This window comes from Neoarius graeffei, chromosome 2 (assembly GCF_027579695.1).
Source record: "Neoarius graeffei isolate fNeoGra1 chromosome 2, fNeoGra1.pri, whole genome shotgun sequence".
Classification (NCBI taxonomy): Eukaryota; Metazoa; Chordata; class Actinopteri; order Siluriformes; family Ariidae; genus Neoarius; species Neoarius graeffei.
Genome location: NC_083570.1, coordinates 92,109,946 through 92,133,969, shown reverse-complemented (window position 1 = coordinate 92,133,969; position 24,024 = coordinate 92,109,946). Strand labels below are relative to the sequence as shown.

General features: G+C 41.2%; 1 protein-coding gene across 2 annotated transcripts in view; it reads right to left on the bottom strand.

Annotated features, from left to right (window-relative positions):
* The window catches only part of hmgxb3 (HMG box domain containing 3), a 70,954-nt gene that overhangs the window by 3,600 nt on the left and 43,330 nt on the right, over window positions 1-24,024 (bottom strand). For both annotated transcript variants that reach the window (XM_060915199.1, XM_060915198.1), the window contains 10 exons: window positions 20,638-20,736; window positions 20,399-20,545; window positions 17,714-18,057; window positions 17,472-17,602; window positions 15,463-15,594; window positions 13,515-13,699; window positions 13,196-13,415; window positions 8,341-8,474; window positions 8,069-8,188; window positions 2,742-2,951 (listed from right to left, as the gene is read on the bottom strand). In XM_060915199.1, coding sequence (XP_060771182.1) covers window positions 2,742-2,951; window positions 8,069-8,188; window positions 8,341-8,474; window positions 13,196-13,415; window positions 13,515-13,699; window positions 15,463-15,594; window positions 17,472-17,602; window positions 17,714-18,057; window positions 20,399-20,545; window positions 20,638-20,736 — 1,722 coding nt within the window. The remainder of the gene's footprint in view (window positions 1-2,741; window positions 2,952-8,068; window positions 8,189-8,340; window positions 8,475-13,195; window positions 13,416-13,514; window positions 13,700-15,462; window positions 15,595-17,471; window positions 17,603-17,713; window positions 18,058-20,398; window positions 20,546-20,637; window positions 20,737-24,024) is intronic.

Below are 24,024 nucleotides of genomic sequence, written 5' to 3'. Positions count from 1 at the left end.
AAGCCTTTACAAAAAACAGCACAAGAGAGGGCCTCGAACCCTGGATGATCTGGAGAGATTGTGTAAAGAAGAATGGTCTCAGATGCCCTGCTCTGTATCTCCGACCTTATAAAATGTTACAGGAGAGACTCAGGGCTGTTTTACTGGCAGAGGGAAGTTGTACAGAGTATTAAAGGGCTGATGACACGAACATGACTCTATGCAATTTCTTAAATAAACTATACAACATGGCAAACATGTTAGATTTCTGTTATAATTACGTGAAAAGAAGCTGTTGTTACGCAAATATCCAACTTTTAATGGCACAGCGCAAGAAAACTGGGTCCGTGGCTCGCGGCCATGTTGTGACGTCAGCGGGAGAACACGCTGCGGTTCACTGGCTGTTCTACTCTGGTTCTACTCAATGGAAATGGCGCATGAAAACGCCGGTGAACTCTCTAGTGCTAGCTCTTCCTCTTCTGGGAGTCTAGAATTGTGTTGATCTCTTCCGAATAGAATCTACGATAGCCTACCCTCTTTACCCTTTGCCTCTCGTTGCTAGGCGGCAGTTACATGAAAGCCGCAAGCTTTCACAAGCAAATACATGACTGATATCACGCCGACTTTATGATTACATTTATGATTATCATGTAGAATCTATAGCTCTACGTATCTTTATCTTATGTCATTTCACAACACATGTTCTGACAGGAGGACTGTCTTTGGATCCGGCATAGCTACTAGTAGACCCCCTCCGGAATACTGGCAGTGTTGCCAGATTGGGAGGTTTCCCACCCAGTTGGGCGGTTTCAAGTGCATTTTGGTGGGTTTTGAACATATTTTGGGCTGGAAAACTTCAGCATTATCTGGCAACAGATACTGCTGATGTTTTCCAGCCCAAAATATGTTCAAAACCCACCAAAATGCACTTGAAACCGCCCAACTGGGCGGGAAACCTCCCAATCTGGCAACACTGTGTAGGCACTGCTGATGGTAGTAACACACGTTTGTGCTGAACTGAACACCCAAGAGATTCTTTTAAGCTGGGAAGGGTGTCAAAACAATCCAAATCGAAGTGTTCAGAGCACAGGACGGATGTTGGTGAGGGCTCCCACTTGTCACGAGAGCGCCTGACTTGCTTCACCCACTTCGCATGCAGCTCGGGATCTCTGGGAAACTTGAATAAACTTACCCCATCCTTGTGGGTTTTGGAGCAAAAGCCGGCAACACAACGCGAAGGCATAATAACTATATATATAATAATGTCTAATAAAAATACTAATAATGATAAACTGAACACCTGTCGCATCAACAACAAACTGGTAAGTTAGGAGGAAGGTTCTTTCGCTGACGTCATATAGCTCCTCCTCCTCCTTCGTCTCCTGGGTGCTGCAGCCCCGTCAAATTTGCCCAAATAGCCGCGTTTATCATCATAACTTGTAAAATAGGCGCCTTCGTGAATTAATATATGGATCATCGGGAATTACTTTTTATGTTATAAAACATCGCCAAAGATGTCAAAAACGTGTCATCAGCACTTTAAATGCAGGGGTGATAATCATAGCGGCTCAAGTGTTTCTGTTGAAAATGATTATTTCTTGATGAGGGATTTGTTCTTCTCTGAATAAACTTTTCAATTAAAAGATTGGATTTTTCTCTTTTCTGTGAAGATTCTCAATCATCCAGGTCATAGTAAACTGTGGGTGGTAGAAAAGGGCAACTGGACTTGCTTGAAGATTCTTGAAAACGTTTCACCTCTCGTCCAAAAGGCTTCCTCAGTTCTGTCTGACTAATAGGGAGTATCAGATATTTATCCTCTCCTGGCTCAGAATCAGAATTCTGATGACCAGCTCATCTAAGGTGTCACTGAGGCATCATGTTGGTGTGGGTCGCTGGAGGCTGGGTGTGAATGGCGAGTCATTAGGGTGATCAAAGGATTGCCCGTTAGGGTGATCAATGGCAATCTGACTCTCTCTGTCCTCCTGTGAGTCCCCGAAAACAGCTGGGTCCTGGCGTACACCCAGCCGTCTGGGAAGAGTGTCCAAGACCACCTTGTAGAACTGAGGAAGCCTTTTGGACGAGAGGTGAAACGTTTTCAAGAATCTTCAAGCAAGTCCAGTTGCCCTTTTCTACCACCCACGATTTTTCTCTTTTTGTTTTTTCAGTGCGAGATGAAGCGACTTCACCAAAAGGTGGATTTTTTCGAACCGTTTTTTACTAAACTTTACGGGGGGGGCAATAATCATGGAGGGACACTATACATAATACTTGCAAAGAATAATATTTGCTTTAAACTGTGAAACTGATGCGTATACTATATCATATGCATGATTTCCAGACAAACTTTGGGAGATGATGTGGTTTAAGGGGTGGAATAATGCCAAATTAAACTCACAGTGATGCACGCATGACCGTGTTAAGTTACACTGTGAGATTTAATTCAAGTTACAGAATGTCTGACTGTGTACCAAACCACATCGACAACCCTGTATGACAGCACGGGAGAAATAAATGAGCCACATATTTACAGAAAGGGAAGTGAATTTAATAAAAAAAAAAAAACACAATACATGTTTCTTTGTAGCTCCAAATATAGCTGTAGCTGCAAAATTAACTCTGCACCCATCAGACAGGGGAAGGTTTTTCCCCCCTCTGCAAATTGTAAGTCATTCGAAGTTACTCTGCGATCAAAAACATGCACACAGTTGTTGAAAACGACAGCTATTTACAAGTTCAAAAGGTTATGCAGAAAGTGTGCTGACCTCTGCAGGAGTCATGGGATCGGAGAAGCAGCCTTGGTTCCTCCCCCACATCTGTGACGCCAGTTCGGGGTACAGTGCTTCTGTACACAGCGCCACCTTCTGAGCACAGTCTGCGACGTACACGGGTGGCCAGAAACGAGAAGACACCAGGAGGTCTACATGATCGCGGGCACTTTCTCCACGCACCAGGTACTTAGATCCACACACCACCTGACACACATTTGGACCTTACACTCTGGGTTTTATAGAGGCGGGGTTCAGCAGGGTAATACAAAACAGACCAAACAGAGGCAATATGGCAGAATTTTTAGCCCTAATCTACCACATTTTGTAGTCTGTGTGTGTGAGTACCATGTACAAAATATTCGTATAATGTAGATGGTGAAAAGAACAGAAAACCTGCTGGGGCAGTCATTAAATGTTCCTTTACTGTTAGGGAGGAAAGGTTGTAGATTGTTTATGGTATATAAAAATAAACAAATAAATAAATAAAAAGTATAGTTAATTTTTCAATACGTTTTTAAACATATGACTGGCTGAGCCGTGTATAAACGCATGACAATAACTGAACACTTTATTAATGAATCATGGTTTAAACTCACCAAAGTCATCGTTCTGTCCATAGAATGCTCAACAACCAAAGCTTGTACCGAATATTATCTCGAACTAATACATTATTCACTAAACATTGGATTTAATCATATTTTTATTCCTGTGAGAAAAAAACAAGACGACACTCGACAGCATCCATTACGCCCTTTTTTACACAGATATTCTGTAACATTGGTGTAAAGAAGGGACCTTAAAGTGCACATCTTGGGTATATTTAGGAGCAAGATCAATGTAATTCCCCTATTTTATATTAAACTTTGGTCAAATATCTATCACATTTTGCATTTTGTGCAATTTTTGTACCTTGCGCAATACCAGAAAAATTCAGTTGAAATCAAGCCATTTGAGGCGAATTGGTCCGCCTCTGAAAAAACTTGCCGTTTGGATTTCCCGGCAAACATTGATTTTCGTGACGTCGCGTGCGGGACGCCTCCTTCTGAATCCTACGTCAGCGCTGGTTTGTTTACGAGAAAACGACCTGGTGGTTTTCTGCAAATTTCTTCAACGTTATCGCGTAATTATTAAAACGGTTAACAGATGTATCGTAGGAGGGCGTAGCAACACCAATCATCAGAGGCGATTCTAGAGTCTGCTGTGGCCCCAAGCAAAAATTTCCAGGGGGCCCTTCTGACCAGTGTTCATCACCAATATGTTATAAATAATCTGACACCAACGAAAAATGTATGAAACCAAAGTTTAAATTCCAAATGTGAAAATACAAATGGTAAAGAACAATAAAAAACAAAATAAATAAGCCCTCGGGCCCCGACTCTCGGGGGACCCCTAGCTCAGGGGCCCCAAGCAGTTGCCTGCCTTGCCTGTTCACAAGCTGCACGTCTGCCAATCATGATGGGATTAGTACTCATCATTTTCCAAAAGACCAGACAATGAGAGAGAAATGGGAGCGCTTTGTGCGAGGCACCCGGAAAAAGCCGAGGACCAAAGCAGAGCCGAGAAAAAGACCAAGAAAATCGGCACTTCACAAGTTGACTGTTGCCAGGGTAAGAAATAAGAGAGACTATACTCTAAATTAAGTGTTCCTGTGTTTGTGTGGTACACGGATAATGTTATTTATTGACGCACACAAAAGCGCTGGGCGATAATACGCTTACTTCACATGTATCAAGGGATCTGCGTGTCAGGGCTTGAGATCTTGGGACCTGTCAAACACATTCAATGTATATACGACCCTGCTTAGCCGATTCCATGTGTGTAGCTTATGAAATCTTTCTCCTACAGTAGCCAGTACTATTCTAAATGAAGAAATATATAAATACATAATAGTAATTAGGAAAAATCTGATTTATGTAACAATAGATAGATGAGCACTGATACATGAATCCATGGGTTTAGAAGCTCAGGCGACAATTCCATATTTCAATGCAAAATCGCTCGCTGCTAAACTTGGTCTACACAGGCTGTGCACTGAAACCGTGCAAGCTCACGCAGCCTGCTGGCGGTTCCGCAGGTGACGTCACGAATCTGGCTCCAGACTCCCTTGGGATTTTTCCAGACGCGTTTTATTTTATTTTTTTCTGCTGTAGACAGATGGTCTTGTGCAAAATTACCCTTCTGGATGAGTGTGTAAAGGGACATACTTTCATATAAATTAGTGCTGTCACGCGATTAAAATATTTAATCGCGATTAATGTCGCGACTGTCATAGTTAACTCGCGATTAATCGCAATTTAATCGCACATTTTTGTCACATGAAAAAACATTGTAATTCTCTTATCAGCATAAAAAAGTGAATGAGCTTGCTTTGTACCAATTTTTTATTTTTTTTTATTGCAGAGCATAACACGTCTTGTCACAGCCACTGCAAAGTCGGGCTGGAGCCACCGATGGGAAAACGAAACCTAAGCCGAGCACCATGGCTCTTCGTCCCAAGGCGCGGGGCGAGCGTGCCCTGCCCGCGCTGGTTCTTTGGGGGGAGGGCAGAGGACTCTGGCTGTGCGGGGCGCGGCATTACAGTCTAGCTGCTATCATTTTTCTAAGCAAAGTCTCTGTTCCAAGTTCCTGGCAGTTTCAAAAGCTTATGAAAAACCTACATCATGCCACAGAGCGTTAATCTCGCGATAAAAAAAAATTATCGCCGTTAAAATTGAGTCAAATTAACGCGATAATAACGCGACATTTTTGACAGCACTAATATAAATTTAAAAAAAAAAAAAAAACAACCAAACAAAAAAACCCCACCAAATTGGTCCAGGATATGCACTTTAATATTCCCACCTTAGTGATTTACACTGAGCCAAATAAAGCCGTGCCAGTGTGTGTTTTTACACTGTGAGCCGGCGTTCAACAACCAGAGGCGTGATGTGTCACAATGGGGCGTCGGCGTCAAGGGTGATGTATCTACGTGTCGGAAATAGGAATACCTCGATGCTGCTTTAAAATGAACAGCTGGTGAACTGAGGTGGGTTTCCCAAAAGCCTTTTAACACTAAGAGGGTCTTAACTAGAAGAGAGAGTGTGTTCATTGTGCTGCTCACTCTACCATTTAATGCTGATCTTTGTACTGCAACACTTTTGGGAAACTCAGGCCTGAGTGTTGAGGTGCTTTTGGTAGCTGTGCACATTTATACCACTCTTCAAACACAAGCAAAGCTGCTGAGCATCATATGCAACGTGTAATCGCTACGTTTGAGTCCTTTAGCTGAGCCAACTCGGCGCTATCGGCTCATGTACGACTCGATTTCGTGGAATAATTGTTAACTATATCTGTGTGTGCGCTTTGTACAGGTTAGCATGCACTAATAGTGCAAAAAACAATAATTGTGATGAATGAAAATAAAAACTGCAAAAAGTGGCAGCATTGAACGGAAGATAGACAGACAGAGATAGATAAATTATTTTTTTTTTTCGCGGTCCGGTTTCCATCAAATCCTGCGCTCTGACTGGCTTGCAAGTGGGTCCGTATCCTACGATACGGACCCCGGTTATGGACCTCTGGCAACTCGCTCGTTCACAACAACAAACATAGTAGCATTTTTTGTCAACATTTATCTTTTTTTTAATATAAGATTTATTTAAAAGATTATCAAAAATCTTATAAATTTTTGCCAGCATTTCTCAGGAGAATAGCATTAATTTTACAGCATGGATAGCGATAACGACAGTGTTCACAGTGAAAGCGAGTTTTACTACCCTGAGGAAGAAGAAATAAAAGAAAACATTTCAGGAGAAAGCTAAAAACCTCTAACTGTTGCTAACGCCGAGCAAAAACATGGCTGAATCCTGAATGACTCAATTTTGTATAAATAGGGGACTACATAGGCGGCAAAATGTAGGTTTTTTTTTTTTCCTGCCATGGAAGTGCACTTGTATACCGAGGAGGAAGCCATTTGCATTACAGCCGTGAATGAGGATTCAAAATGGCGGCTCGGCTCGGTTTTCCCTTTCGGGCGCTCTCGTTTTCTGTTAGAATTTGGTAAAGAAAAAAATAAATATATTATTTACCAGCTTAAGGTCGGTCTGTATGGTGAAATACCGTGACCTCGGCCTTGAATACTGACCTCGGCCCAGAGGGCCTCGCTCAGTACTTTCAAGACCTTGGTCACAGTATTTCACCATACGGACCTCCCAGCTGGTAAATAACATATACTGTATACATTTAAAAAAAAAAAAGAAAGCAAATAAACTCTAATGGTGATGATACACGGGGCAACTTTTTGGGCAATGTTGCCGAGCAATGTTGCTGGGCAATTGCGTTTTGACTCTTTTCTATTGAGATTGGGCAACATTGCTTCTTTCTGAATGGTTTTGATAATCTCTGGCAACTTTTTGAGATAAGCCAATCAGAACGCGAGTATTGAGTCATGTGACCTCCGGTGAGGTTCGGATCAGAAATTTCAAACAAATATGGCGGCCGCTCAGTGTCAGTGGAGTGAAGAGATGGAGAGACTCCTCATCTGTTTTTACGCCGGTAAGTTGTTATTTTAATATTCTATATGGAGGAATTTACCTCACCAAAGCTCTAAAAAACAACAGACAGCTTGATTAAATGGTCACAGCAAAAATTAAGACATCAATTTTTTTTTTAGCTAACTGTAAACTGCCGTTGCTAACTGCTGTTGCCCTGAAAAGTTGCCCTGTGTCTCACCTAGTTGCCCGTTGCCAGCAACTTTGCTCGGCAACACTGCCCAAAAAGTTGCCCCGTGTATCATCACCATAAGGTGCAAAGTGATTAATGGCAGTAAACAAAGAAGCTCTGATGGTGTAAACGTTACAGAGGACCAGGATCGTAAATGGGACTCGACAGCAGAGGGGTCTGAGTTCTCCCTGTCAGACAGAGGTGAGTTATTGTACAGTATGATGGCTTGGGGCAGGAAAGATTTCCTGTATCGGTCCCTATGACGGCGAAGCTAACACAGTCTGTTGGAGAAGGTGCTCTGCTGTCTGTCCAGTATGTAGTGGAGAGGGTGGTCAGGATTATCCGTGAAATAAAAGCGCAAGAATCCCGCCTTGAACGGGCTGTGTAACTCTCAGGGGTTAGTGATTTTTTTTCAAGCTTAAGGGCAGTGCTGTTATTCGTGATCAAATCAGGCTCTCTGACGGCTTATTGCTTTATTGACGCATTAACAACTGCCGTTAGAAAGAAGTGTGGCTCATGTAAATTGGTTTAATTTTTTTTCTCCATGCAGAGAAAAGGGGTTGAAATTCTTGCCTGTCGTTTCCTGAGCGTAATCATTAAAAAGCAGAGAGTGTATTTACCTGGTGAGGGCACATCTTGCTGAGTTTTCCTGCAGTGAGGTGCTGAGCAGGTTGGGGGGCTGTTGAAAGGCCATTTTGTACTTGTGTGTAAAGTAAACACACAGATACCATCAACTCATCCTGACAGCAAAAATATATACATTTAAAAACAAACAAACAATGTTTTCCTGTTGCCAAGGAAATAATGACTTCAAAATAAATCAACAGACAGCCAGTGTAATACGAAGCACGTGTGTGTGTGTGTGTGTGTGTGTGTGTGTGTGTGTATACACCTTGGTGCTGTTCGGTGCTGAAGGTACACCACATTGCTCCAGGATGGACTGTAGCTCCTCTTCAGTGTGCTGCTCCATCTGCTCTGGTTTTAGCTGACCATCATGGATTAAACGCATTAACATGCACAGGTCTCCTGTGTAGCCAACACACACACACAATTATAACATTATAATTCGCTATAACACCGATACATGTCTGTTATTTACCAGCTGGGAGGTCCGTATCGTGAAATACCATGACCGAGGTCTTCAGAGGGCCGAGGTCAGTATTCAAGGCCGAGGTCACGGTATTTCACCATACGGACCGACCTTAAGCTGGTAAATAATATATTTTTTTCTTTCCCAAATTCTAACAGAAAACGAGAGCGCCCGAAAGGGAAAACCGAGCCGAGCCGCCATTTTGAATCCTCATTCACGGCTGTAATGCAAATTGCTTCCTCCTCGGTATACAAGTGCACTTCCATGGCAGGAAAAAAAAATACATTTTGCCGCCTATGTAGTCCCCTATTTATACACAATTGAGTCATTCAGGATTCAGCCATGTTTTTGCTCGGCGTTAGCAACAGTTAGAGGTTTTTAGCTTTCTCCTGAAATGTTTTCTTTTATTTCTTCTTCCTCAGGGTAGTAAAACTCACTTTCACTGTGAACACTGTCGTTATCGCTATCCATGCTGTAAAATTAATGCTACTCTCCTGAGAAATGCGAAAATAAATGTTGACAAAAATTGCTACTATGTTTGTTGTTGTGAATGAGCGAGTCGCCAGAGGTCCGTATCCAGGGTCCGTATCGTAGGATACGGACCCACTCGCAAGCCAATCGGAGCGCAGGATTTGATGGAAACCGGACCGTGAAAAAAAAAATTAAGAGTTATTTCACAAAATCGAGTCGTACTGTACATGAGCTGATAGCCGATGAAGTGTGTAGCACCGAGTTGGCTATAAGCAGTGTATGAAGAGATGGAGTGGAATAACTTTTATTCTATCCACATTCACTGGATTTTGAGAAACAGATCGCATGCTCTGATTGTTTACTTTATTACTAGGATATCAGCTCATATACCATGAGTAAAGAAAAACAAAATGGCAGAGCGCATCTAGTCAGTAATTATCAAGTATTAAAAGAAACAAATAGTTAAAAGAATATAGTTTCTTTCCCCGGGCGGCACGGTGGTGTAGTGGTTAGCGCTGTCGCCTCGCAGCAAGAAGGTCCTGGGTTCGAGCCCCGTGGCCAGCGAGGGCCTTTCTGTGTGGAGTTTGCATGTTCTCCCCGTGTCCGCGTGGGTTTCCTCCGGGTGCTCCGGTTTCCCCCACAGTCCAAAGACATGCAGGTTAGGTTAACTGGTGACTCTAAATTGACCGTAGGTGTGAATGTGAGTGTGAATGGTTGTCTGTGTCTATGTGTCAGCCCTGTGATGACCTGGCGACTTGTCCAGGGTGTACCCCGCCTTTTGCCCGTAGTCAGCTGGGATAGGCTCCAGCTTGCCTGCGACCCTGTAGAAGGATAAAGCGGCTAGAGATAATGAGATGAGATGAGTTTCTTCCCCCCCCCCCCCAAATATTTCCTGTTCCACACTCCAGCCCACTCGGTGGCGCCAAACCGCCAAAAACTCTATAAAGAAGAGCATTTTTAGTTTTTGCAAATTCAAGAAATAAAAACTTTATACAAAACGTCCGACAAAATTCTGCTTATAATGTAAACAAAAATGCTGTAATAATAATAATTCTTGAAATAAATAAGGGAACGTTCTTGCCATCAGATAATTTTATTCCATATTTTGCTGCTTTCTTTTTTGTATTTTTGGGGTTTTGTTTTCGAGTAGAGTTTTTATTTCGTCCTCAGTTGGTTCAGTAACACGCTCTGCCATTTTCGTATTCTTCTTTATACAGTCCCTGACAAAAGTCTTGTCGCTTATCCATTTTGTAGAAACAACAGCTTATAACCTGACTTTTAATTAATCCATTGGTTTTAGAAATGGCTCATATGAAAGCTAAAACCCTCCCAAATTATGTTTAATATACAAAAATAAATTTGCTTCACTGAAGAAAGATTGATCATTTAATGAACACAGAAAGGTCAGATTTTGGCAAGACAAAAGTTTTGTCGCCTACAGAGAGTAATGTGAAAATTGAACAAATAATTTACTTCAAATACAAAAATATGTTGCATAACATGAGTGAATTAAGTAGTGGTGCTGTGAGATCCATATTTAATATCTTGTATGACTTTCATGAGCTTGAAGGACTGCAACCATGCGGTTCAACAACGATTCATACAATTTATTGCTGAAGTCATCAGGAATAACAAAGAAAGCAGTCTTCCATGCCTCCCAGAGTTCATCAAGATTCTTTGGTTTCATCTTCCATGCTTCCTCTTTCATTCTACCCCAGACATGCTCAATGATGTTCATGTCTGGTGACTGGGCTGGCCAGTCCTGGAGCATCTTGATCTTTTCAGCAGTTTCGTTTGGCACCAAAACATTATTTCAAAAGCTGTTGGGATTGAAATTAGCCATTTCTTGTAAAAAAAAAATTGATTAGACATATATTTGAGGGGCACTTAAGGTCAACTTGTACCCAAGCGACAAGACTTTTGTCAGGGACTGTACATCACAGCTGCCGCAAATATTGCAGGAGACCTACTGGAGCCCGCATGGATCCAAGATTCACCCAGAAAACAGTTAAGTTTGGTGGCGGAAAAATCATGGTCTGGGGTTACATCCAGTATGGGGGTGTGCGAGAGATTTGCAGGGTGGAAGGTAATATCAATAGCCTAAAATATCAAGAAGTATTAGCTACCTCTTCCATTCCCAACCATAAAAGGGGTCAAATTTTGCAGCAGTATGGTGCTCCATCGCATACTTCCATCTCTACATCAAAGTTCCTCAAGGCGAAGAAGATCAAGGTGCTCCAGGACTGGCCAGCCCAGTCACCAGACATGAACATCATTGAGCATGTCTGGGGTAGAATGAAAGAGGAAGCATGGAAGACGAAATCAAAGAATCTTGATGAACTCTGGGAGGCATGTAAGACTGCTTTCTTTGTTATTCCTGATGACTTCATCAATAAATTGTATGAATCGTTGTCGAACCTCATGGTTGCAGTCCTTCAAGCTCATGGAAGTCATACAAGATATTAAATATGGATCTCACAGCACCACTACTTAATTCACTCATGTTATGCAACATATTTTTGTATTTGAAGTAAATTATTTGTTCAATTTTCACATTACTCTCCGTAGGCGACAAAACTTTTATCTTGCCAAAATCTGACCTTTCTGTGTTCAGTAAATGATCAATCTTTCTTCAGTGAAGCAAATTTATTTTCGTATATTAAGGGTTTTAGCTTTCATATGAGCCATTTCTAAAGCCAATGGATTAATTAAAAGTCAGGTTATAAGCTGTTGTTTCTACAAAATGGATAAGCGACAAGACTTTTGCCAGGGACTGTAGAGTTTTTGGAGGTTTGGCGCCACTGAGTGGGCTGGAGTGTGGAACAGGTGATATTGGGGAGGAACTATATTCTTTTAGCCATTTGTTTCTTTTAAATACTTGATAAATTGATACATCTGACTAGATGCACTCCGCCATTTTGTTTTTCTCTACTCACAGTGTATGAGTTGATATCCTAGTAATAGAGTAGCCAATCAGAGCACGCGATTGCTCATAGCCAATGAATGAGATTTTAGATTAGATTAGATAAAACTTTATTGATCCCTTTGAGAGGGTTCCCTCAGGGAAATTAAGAGTGTAGATAGAATAAAATATAATTAATTTTTGCCACAACTGGAACACGTTCTAATGCATGTACCAGTCAAAAGAAGGAAAGAATATGGCAATCCTGATGATGTAATGAAGTCACAACGTTTCATTATAAATACCGTATTTTCTGGACTATAGAGCGCACCTGTATATAAGCCGCATCCGCTCTATTTTTAAAAAAAAATTAAAAAAAAGATATACAAGCTGCACCGGGCTATAAGCCGCAGATATCTATGTTGAAAAATTAGATATTTACTGCATGTACAGAACGATTTTGTACTGTAAATGTACATGTATGTACCTGAACAGATTCTTTCCGAACAGTGCCTTTTAACACGGCAGCAACTTTGCTGATTAAAACGGAACAGAACCAAGAGAAAATAACCGGTATTTATTTACCTTCATTTCTCCTGTGTTTGAAACCACAAGTCACTTTAATCATCTTCGCTGGATTTGAAAATAATTACCAGTTAGTAATTTGTCGTGCGTGTTCTATCTGCTAAAGATCTGCTAATTCTTCTTTGCATTGATTTTTTTGTCTATCTTATTTTTGATTCTACTTCCGGTTAGAGCGCCCCTAGCGGTGGAAGAAAAATCCACAGAATAGCCGCACCTTTGTATAAGCCGCATGGTTCAAAACCTAGGAAAAAAGTAGCGGCTTATAGTCCAGAAAATACGGTAAACTAATTGGAAAACAGCTCAGGCACGGTGGTGTAGTGGTTAGCACTGTCGCCTCACAGCAAGAAGGTCCGGGTTCGAGCCCCGTGGCCGGCGAGGGCCTTTCTGTGTGGAGTTTGCATGTTCTCCCCGTGGGTTTCCTCCGGGTGCTCCGGTTTCCCCCACAGTCCAAAGACATGCAGGTTAGGGTGACTCTAAATTGACCGTAGGTGTGAATGTGAGTGTGAATGGTTGTCTGTGTCTATGTGTCAGCCCTGCGATAATCTGGCGACTTGTCCAGGGTGTACCCCGCCTTTCGACCGTAGTCAGCTGGGATAGGCTCCAGCTTTCCTGCGACCCTGTAGGACAGGATAAGCGGCTACAGATAATGGATGGATGGATGGATGGATGGATGGATGGATGGATGGAAAACAGCTCCACCTGTGTGTTCCGTATTGGTGATGATCTTGTCCTTCTCTGTATTAATGACCACAGAGCTCCTCATCAGTACAGGAAAGAAGGGCGCGATGATGGAGGCGTCAAAGCGTGTGATGGAGACGTTGGAAGGAAACACCGCCTGCTCCAGGGCCTCGCTCTCCATCGCTAGCCAGAACTCCTCCACCTGCACCTCGTCTGAGGCCTGGAACTCCGGCCATGTGAACTTCAGGGAGAAGAGAGAAGTCATGTTCGAACCTCCATGCAGCTTAGTTGAGTGTTTCTTACAGGACTATGATGAAAAGAGATAGAAATGTTCTTTCACCTCCACGTTTTTGAGCTGTAGGACGCTGTTTGTGTCGCGTCGTGCGATTTCCAGTTTCGGAGCGATGCCACAAATCCCGCAGATCATGTCATTGAAATCACGCACCGTCAGACACTCAAACGCCCAGTAACCACTGCACAACAACTCCTGCACACGAGTCTGCTCATCTGGATTCAATACACAGCCTGAGGAGAGGAATTGGGGGGAAGGAAAAAAAAATTTAAAAAATCAGGTGAGGAATCAAGAGCGAACTGAAAAGGTTTGAGTTTTGTTCTACATACACCCACCCGCCTGCTGTTCTATGCCGTTCTCTAATCAGCCAATCCATTCACAGCAGCACAATGCATACAATCATGCAGATACAAATCAAGAGCTTCAGCTAATTAATGTTCACGTCTTCAAACATCAGAATGGGAAAAAATTGCGATCTCAAAGTGTGACTTTCTTTCACTGTGGCGTGGGTGTTGGTTTGAGCCAGATGGACTGGTTTGAGTATTTCAGAACCTGTTGATCTCCTGGGGTTTTCACACACAGCCATCTCGAGAGTTTACACAAACAGAATGGTGTGAAAAACAAAAAACACTGATTGAGCGACAGTTCTGTGGGTGGAAACGAACGTCTTGTTGATAAGAGAAGTCAGAGGAAAATGGCCAGATTGGTTCGAGCTTTTTTGCCAGGAAGTATATTGCAACTCGTAGCAACTCTTTACAGCCGTGCTGAGCAGAAAAGCATCTCAGCATGCAACAGCAGAAAACCACATTGGGTTCCACTCCTGCAGCCAAGAACAGGAATCTTAGACTCAAGAACAAGTTCCTTGTAAAGTGGCCGGTGAGTGTACTGATAATAATAATAATAATAATAATAATAATAATAATAATAATAATAATAAAAATCAGCATTTTTGTATTTAATTCCTGTTTCTGGTGCTTAAATTGGCAAGAATATTCTAATACTTTACATTTGACAATTTAAACTATTTCAGTTGATATTATCAGTCATGAGAAATTATAATTAATTTAAAATCAATATTGGTAAAAAATATTTAATACTGTCCAACATATGGGTCATCCTAGAATTCGGAGTACATTTCACGTCTCCGAGATAAAACCTTTTGTTATTTTACATGAAAGAAATCTTTATCGAATCAGTTTTGAACAATAATGCAAATTATGACAAACTTTCACCAATAGCAATGCTTGACGTACATTTTAGACCCAATTTATCCGTAAAACATGAACTAAATGACTCCCACCCCTCCCCCCACATTATTGTCTGTCTTCGACTCCCGATTCATCCATTCAACTCGAATAAACATGAAGTGATTCAGTCTAACAATCTGTATTTTGGGGGCTTATTCTATTAACTGTTCTATAATCAATTGCACAGAAAGTCAATTTTCTGTATTATGTGAAATTTCAGTAATACAAAGACTTTTTTTTTTTTTTTAATCTGTCCCAACATTCTTGTCAACTGTTATCAAACTGCATAAAATCCAGAAAGACTTTTAATAATCCGCATGACACCTGCACCGAGAGAGGTCACTTCCTCTGGCGGGAGACTTCAGAAAGGCAGTGAGGTATGTTATGTTTCTGCTCTCATTAATTTAAACAAAATGTTGAGGATACACCAACAGGAGAGTAATTATTCGTCAAATTTGTTATCGTGATACTGGAGTGAAACTCTGTCATTTTTTAAAAACACAATACGATATGATTAAGATCCATAAAATTCGGTTATTATACATGCCATGTGGTAGCTAGTTTGAAGTTCCCGTGTGGAGTTAAGACACAAAATGGTGGGGAAAATGTCAACTTTGTTATCGCCAATTCTGCTAACAGATTGCCCAGTTTAACGATAACGGAGTTGACGATGACCGACAGAGTCGACACTTGAAATGTACCAGTGGTTATAGAACGGACCGTACGCATGTGCAAGAAGCACAAAATACCTGGTGGACTGTGTGTGTTGTTGATGATGTCGAGGGCTGCGAGTGAAGGGTCCTGACCCTGTTTGATCTGACTCCGGATTTTAAAGAACAAGTCCAAACTCACTAGCAGCTGGTTCCGGACATTAAACAAACCTGAAACACAGAGAAGCAATTCAGTTGCACCACTGGCATGCGATATGTTTGGGGTTAAGAAAAGAATGTGTGTGTGTGTGTGTACAGTGGTGCTTGAAAGTTTGTGAACTCTTTCGAATTTTCTATATTTCTGCATAAATATGACCTAAAACATCATCAGATTTTCACACAAGTCCTAAAAGTAGATAAAGAGAACCCAGTTAAACAAATGAGATAAAAATATTATACTTGGTCATTTATTTATTGAGGAAAATGATCCAATATTACATATCTGTGAGTGGCAAAAGTATGTGAACCTCTAGGATTAGCAGTTAATTTGAAGGTGAAATTAGAGTCAGGTGTTTTCAATCAATGGGATGACAATCAGGTGTGAGTGGGCACCCTGTTTTATTTAAAGAACAGGGATCTATCAAAGTCTGATCTTCACAACACATGTTTGTGGAAGTGTATCATGATACGAACAAAGGAGATTTCTGAGGACCTCAGAAAAAGCGTTGTTGATGCTCATCAGGCTGGAAAAGGTTACAAAACCATCTCTAAAGAGTTTGGACTCCACCAATCCACAGTCAGACAGATTGTGTACAAATGGAGGAAATTCAAGACCACTGTTACGCTCCCCAGGAGTGGTCGACCAACAAAGATCACTCCAAGAGCAAGGCGTGTAATAGTCGGCGAGGTCACAAAGGACCCCAGGGTAACTTCTAAGCAACTGAAGGCCTCTCTCACATTAGCTAATGTTAATGTTCATGAGTCCACCATCAGGAGAACACTGAACAACAATGGTGTGCATGGCAGGGTTGCAAGGAGAAAGCCACTGCTCTCCAAAAAGAACATTGCTGCTCATCTGAAGTTTGCTAAAGATCACGTGGACAAGCCAGAAGGCTATTGGAGAAATGTTTTGTGGACGGATGAGACCAAAATAGAACTTTTTGGTTTAAATGAGAAGCGTTATGTTTGAAGAAAGGAAAATACTGCATTCCAGCATAAGAACCTTCTCCCATCTGTGAAACATGGTGGTGGTAGTATCATTGTTTGGGCCTGTTTTGCTGCATCTGCGTCAGGACGGCTTGCCATCATTGATGGAACAATAAATTCTGAATTATACCAGCGAATTCTAAAGGAAAATGTCAGGACATCTGTCCACGAACTAAATCTCGAGAGAAGGTGGGTCATGCAGCAAGACAACGACCCTAAGCACACAAGTCGTTCTACCAAAGAATGGTTAAAGAAGAATAAAGTTAATGTTTTGGAATGGCCAAGTCAAAGTCCTGACCTTAATCCAATCAAAATGTTGTGGAAGGACCTGAAGCGAGCAGTTCATGTGAGGAAACCCACCAACATCCCAGAGTTGAAGCTGTTCTGTACGGAGGAATGGGCTAAAATTCCTCCAAGCCGGTGTGCAGGACTGATCAACAGTTACCGGAAACGTTTAGTTGCAGTTATTGCTGCACAAGGGGGTCACACCAGATACTGAAAGCAAAGGTTCACATACTTTTGCCACTCACAGATATGTAATATTGGATCATTTTCCTCAATAAATAAATGACCAAGTATAATATTTTTGTCTCATGTGTTTAACTGGGTTCTCTTTATCTACTTTTAGGACTTGTGTGAAAATCTGATGATGTTTTAGGTCATATTTATGCAGAAATATAGAAAATTCTAAAGGGTTCACAAACTTTCAAGCACCACTGTACATGTTACTTTCTTTACATTTACATTTGAAATAAATTCTCCCAAATCAAACGTTTTTGAGTTTTCAGACATACAGAGTGAGATGTTTATGGTATTATGTGTTTCTTGCTGTTCAGATGTACGAGTCGGTGTGCTGTTACCCATGACTGTGTGTGTGTGTGTGTGTGTGTGTGTGTGTGTACCTGGGTAGAGGTTGGTGAAGCTGTGTACAGCCAGGCACTGAGAGTTCAGACACACCTTCAGCTGCAGTGACACCGGCTGCAGTAAATAGTCCGTCACTAACCAACACTGCTGCTGCCCTGCTATAGAACAACTATACACACACACACACACACACACACACACACACACACACACACACTTCCTTAAAGATGTTCAGTTTATAATCAGTCACTGATTCAGTGCAGGGCTCACACACACACACCTCTCTCCTCCTCTGTAAAGTGGACAGTGACACAGACTGCAGTGAGTGGCTTCTGGCTCATAGAAACTCAACCATCCATCCTTTGGAGAACCACAGTGCTCCTCCCTCTCTCCATCCTTCTCTTCATCCTTCTCACTGTCCTCTTCATCTCTCTTCCTATGTGCTTGGTTGAGGTTGTGGATGTGTGTGAGGATTTCCTGGAGCTCGGCTTCGTTCTCAGGGAATTGTAGGCTGTGTTTGAGCAGGGTTACAGTGGACTGACGCTGGAGCTCTCTCTGGCTTGGGGTCAAAGGTTGCGATGGGTCCAACAGGAGTGTGGACATATCTGTCAGCTCAGGAGATGACTGCGTGAAAGCAAACACACTTGAGTTTGATTTAAATATTAATTCCCTGAACACACAGTGGCATGATTCTAATTACAACCCCGATTCCAAAAATGTTGGGACAAAGTACAAATTGTAAATAAAAACGAAATGCAATGATGTGGAAGTTTCAAAATTCCATATTTTATTCAGAATAGAACATAGATGACATATCAAATGTCTAAATTGAGAAAATGTATCATTTAAAGAAAAAAATTAGGTGATTTTAAATTTCATGACAACAACACATCTCAAAAAAGTTGGGACAAGGCCATGTTTACCACTGTGAGACATCCCCTTTTCTCTTTACAACAGTCTGTAAACGTCTGGGGACTGAGGAGACAAGTTGCTCAAGTTTAGGGATAGGAATGTTAACCCATTCTTGTCTAATGTAGGATTCTAGTTGCTCAACTGTCTTAGGTCTTTTTTGTCGTATCTTCAGTTTTATGATGCGCCAAATGTTTTCTATGGGTGAAAGATCTGGACTGCAGGCTGGCCAGTTCAGTACCCGGACCCTTCTTCTACGCAGCCATGATGCTGTAATTGATGCAGTATGTGGTTTGGCATTGTCATGTTGGAAAATGCAAGGTCTTCCCTGAAAGAGACGTCATCTGGATGGGAGCATATGTTGCTCTAGAACCTGGATATACCTTTCAGCATTGATGGTGTCTTTCCAGATGTGTAAGCTGCCCATGCCACACGCACTAATGCAACCCCATTCCATCAGAGATGCAGACTTCTGAACTGAGCGCTGATAACAACTTGGGTCGTCCTTCTCCTCTTTAGTCCGAATGACACGGCGTCCCTGATTTCCATAAAGAACTTCAAATTTTGATTCGTCTGACCACAGAACAGTTTTCCACTTTGCCACAGTCCATTTTAAATGAGCCTTGGCCCAGAGAAGACGTCTGCGCTTCTGGATCGTGTTTAGATACAGCTTCTTCTTTGAACTATAGAGTTTTAGCTGGCAACGGCGGATGGCACGGTGAATTGTGCTCACAGATAATGTTCTCTGGAAATATTCCTGAGCCCATTTTGTGATTTCCAATACAGAAGCATGCCTGTATGTGATGCAGTGCCGTCTAAGGGCTAGAAGATCACAGGCACCCAGTATGGTTTTCCGGCCTTGACCCTTACGCACAGAGATTCTTCCAGATTCTCTGAATCTTTTGATGATATTATGCACTGTAGATGATCATACGTTCAAACTCTTTGCAATTTTACACTGTCGAACTCCTTTCTGATATTGCTCCACTATTTGTCGGTGCAGAATTAGGGGGATTGGTGATCCTCTGCCCATCTTTACTTCTGAGAGCCGCTGCCAGTCCAAGATGCTCTTTTTATACCCAGTCATGTTAATGACCTATTGCCAATTGACCTAATGAGTTGCAATTTGGTCCTCCAGCTGTTCCTTTTTTGTACCTTTTAACTTTTCCAGCCTCTTATTGCCCCTGTCCCAACTTTTTTGAGATGTGTTGCTGTCATGAAATTTCAAAATGTCTCACTTTCGACATTTTATATGTTGTCTATGTTCTATTGTGAATACAATATCAGTTTTTGAGATTTGTAAATTATTGCATTCCGTTTTTATTTACAATTTGTACTTTGTTCCAACTTTTTTGGAATCGGGGTTGTATTATTGCTCTTGCTGGTGCTGCAATAATAATAATAATAATAATAATAATAATAATAACAACAACAACAACAACAACAGCGACTTACTATAAAAGATAAAATGTTTTAGCATTAACAATTTAATTAAGTTATTTATAATACATTAATGCATTTATGAGATAAACAAGTGCTTATTAACAATCACTTCCATTTTCTATGTGGTTATTTTGTTCGATTCCCAACTTATAAATGGTCATAAAAATTTTCAGTGCTGTACTGTGTTTAAACTTTTGCACGTAGAGCACTTTGAGACTTTAGGCTTAAAATAAAAATATGTGTACATGCCCATAAATAAATTAAAAAAAAAAAAATATATATATATATATATATATATATATATATATATATATATATATATATATATAGTATAATTATTGTTAATATTTAAAAAATTTTTAACTATTGATTGACTGACCGATCTGCTGCTGCTGTTCAGTTACTGCTGTGTTCTGTGTGATAATATAGAGATAAACTAACTCTCATCTCACGATTTATCAATTTATAGCATTTTAGGACACGTGTTCAAATTACAGCATAAAGCTCAGAACACTATGCCTTTCTAAATGCCCTGCAAGTATTAAAAAAAAAAAAAAAAAAAAGACAGAATATGTTTGCCTTGATAAGTTGGCTACTTAAGGCCGTAACTCACCGGGGCATTGGCTTTCTTGGATGCTTTGGTGGTGAGTTCGCAGCCGCAGCTGGGGCAGTACCGCGGCTTGTGTCTGTTCTTGTAGATGTAATCACAGGAGGGGTTTTTACACCTGCCCCTGCCCCGTGCCGTGGACAAGCCTAGAGCCTGCCGAGGCAAATAAGTCAACAAATAAATATTCGGACGACAGGATATGGTTTTATTTTATACGTGCCTTGTCAGAATTCTAAAGCACAAACCAGGGAAGAGCCTGAGTTTTTCTTCAAAGGCATCATCGAGAGGATCTTCACTCCGCTGTCAGTCACCACGTACTGGCTGCTGTTGATTACAGATGGTTTCTAGGATGCACGAGAAACAAGGAATTAAATCAGAAAGGAGTATACACCGATCACTGGTTCTCATTACAGTGGCACCTGTTAAGGGGTGGGATATATTAAGAAGCAAGAGAACAGTTAGTTCTTGAGGTTGATGCGTTGGAAGCAGGAAATATGGGCAAGTGTAAGGATCTGAGCAATTTTAACAAGGGCCAAACTGTGATGGCGAGATGACTGGGTCTGAGCATCTCCAAAATGGCACATCTTGTGGGGTGTTCCCGGTATGCAGTGGTTAGTACCGACCAAAAGTGGTCCAAGGATCTAAAGGACAACCGGTGAACCGGCGACAGGATCACAGGTGTCGAAGGCTCATTGATTCGCATGGGTGTTGAAGGCTTGCCCATATGTTCCAATCCTACAGAAGAGCTACTGTAGCACAAACTGCTGAAAAAGTTCATGCTCTACTTCCAGCACACCAACTTCAAGAACTAACTGTTCTCTTGCTGCCTAATACAATATATCCATCCTTTTAACCGGTGCCGTTGTAATGAGATAATCAAGGTTATTCACTTCTTCACCTGTCAGTGGTCAGGATGTAATGGCTGATCGGTGTTAATGCCAAAATAGAGTCCAACATATTATAAAAGAGGAAATGAGATAAGAATCAGTTCGTTCCATTAACATAATCCTGGGAAAAAGCAAGTCATACAGCACTGCTGCTTTGATGCATTTCTCCATTTTAACTATATCATGAGTGACCCACAAGCCCGTTTTCCCGTCCTGACTCATCTATTTTTTTTGTTTCTTTAAGCACTTGGCTCTCAATTGTTCGTTAACCTCTTTTCTTTGAACAACTTACCAATATCAAAACTGGATAATTCATAGCAAATTAAATCAAAGACAATTCTTCAATGTGCATTCTCAATACATGTTTAATAAAATCCAGGGCCTGAGACACTATCAGTATAAGTAGTTACAAATACATACTAGAGCGGCGGCTACAATTATCGACACTTTCAGATTTACCAATAAAAAAAACACTTTTACAAAAAGGTGAGTTTCAGTTACAACAGTTATTACTGGTTAATTAATCAACCGGAAGACCCACCTCGGCCTTTGATCTTGTCGCCTGATGACCGCTCGTTAGTGGAGATGGAATTTTTTTTAGCGCGATCAGCAATTTGAGGAAAACCTGGACGTTATCATCGCAGGTAAGCATGGTGGAAAGATCATGGACATGTTTTTACTGATCAAATTCACTGATGTTTGAATGAACCCTTTATTGTCACTGTTACCAGTGAAATTGACCATCAACCTGTCCTTACAGAGGGGGAACAGGACAGGAAGACAGGGATAAAAGAAAAGAAAAACAGTAGTAACATGAGGAAAGATGAGGAAAAAAGAACACCCCCCACTATGCTCCTGTCAGGAGTACAGTGTGGGAGCTTTTAAAAACCTCCGCACAAGTGCACAATAACACAAACAACAACACAAGTACACTTTAAACACGGGACTTGAGGGGGGGAATCAGGGGTAGGGGGTAAGGGGGGGGCGGGGGTAGGGGAGGAGGTAATCCAGTGCAAGCAAGCAGCCGTCCGCTCCTGCAGCCATGAAGGTGCTGGTCACGCACCCGCTTGTCACACTGGGGGCAAAAATGGCGACCATGGAGAGTTAGAGAAGGAATGCGAGAGTGTCTCCTGGCAGTGACCTTCAGGGGGAAATGTTTCCTCAGCAACGGCCTGAACCAAGGCCGATGCTGTCTCGGGAGCCGAATGTCGATAAGATATGAATTGTTTGGTCTTTCCAGACGCAGTCTTTGCACATCCACACCGCTCATCCATATCTGTCCATTCCGTCCATTCTATTCAAAGTGATCTCCGAAAAACGTATTCCTTGCAAAGCTGAAAGCTGCTCCGAGATAACAACCATTTTGTGGTTAAAGTTCTGAATGTCCACAGTCCGAGTGCCAACAGCTTTGCCCACCACTCCAATCATATCGGGCAGCTTTGTGGGGCTTTGAACAGCTGTCACCGTTGTCCGATTTCCTCGATATGCCAGGGCAATGCCTAATCCAATCAGCAAAAGTCCTGTAATCATGGTTCCGAATAGGTAGATATCTTCAATGTCCTCCACAGAAAGAATCGCCAGGCACACGACCCGCCACCGCTCCCACGCATCCATTGTGTAACCAGCCGCAAATGTTCCGGCAAGACAAACGGGCTCCCCCGAACCCAAACTTCTCGTCGAGAAAACTGTGGTCAATTTCGTTAGGAGACCAGTTTATCAATTCCATGCTTTTTTTTAGTTTAGAAAGTAATGCAGGGAGAGTCTCTTCAAAGAGTACAGCAGACGAGACAAGACACAGAAGCACAAGCAGGGAAAAAAAAAAGGAGGGAGAGGGAGCCCAGAAAATCCGACCGCCTTCCGTGGAAGCACGGAGAGAAAAAAAAAAAATCATATTTCATGATCTCCTCATCGAAACCTACTTTGTTTCTTACTCTTTCATTTGACAGTCACCATTTTGTATCTAAATGCGCGTTTGAGAAGACACGTGATGTTTCGATAATAGTGATCACTTTCACCAGTGTCCACCATTATCGACACCCTGTGGAATTAAGTGACATTTACAACTGTTATGGATCGATCTTTGTGTAACATTGTTGAAGTCGATGAAGTACTTAAAACATTTTTTTTTTAAAAAAAGTGTTGTAACTTATAATTTTTTTTCTGATTCATAACAGAATGGAATGTTTATAGAGTATTTGGAATCCAATTGCAATCAATAGAATTCAACCAGAATTAAATTCCTAGCATATAAAAAAAAAAATTACATGCTTGAAATATTCAGGTGTTTCTATTCCATTCGGGATAAAGTGGAGATATATTATATATATATATATATATATATATATATATATATATATATATATATATATATATATTTTTTTTTTTTTGCAGTTTGTTGTAAATATCTACCACATATTACAATATCAGTAGACGTTTTATATTTTGATTCGAGGAATGGCATGCGACCTTTGACCTGGATTTTCATGTGGTTACAATATCAGTTGCCTGTTGACATTTATTGGTAAACTACAAAACTAGAAATTAATACAAACAACAACAAATGATTCACAAAATGTGATCTACGAAAATACTTAGAAAGTGGGTAGAAAGTGGAACAAAAAGATTTTCTGACGTAGATTCAACATCATCAGTTCATTTGTTTACAAACATTAAAATTACTTCCTCGTTTATGTAAAAAACACCGACATCCATATATTTATATAAAAAGATATGTTGGACTAAATA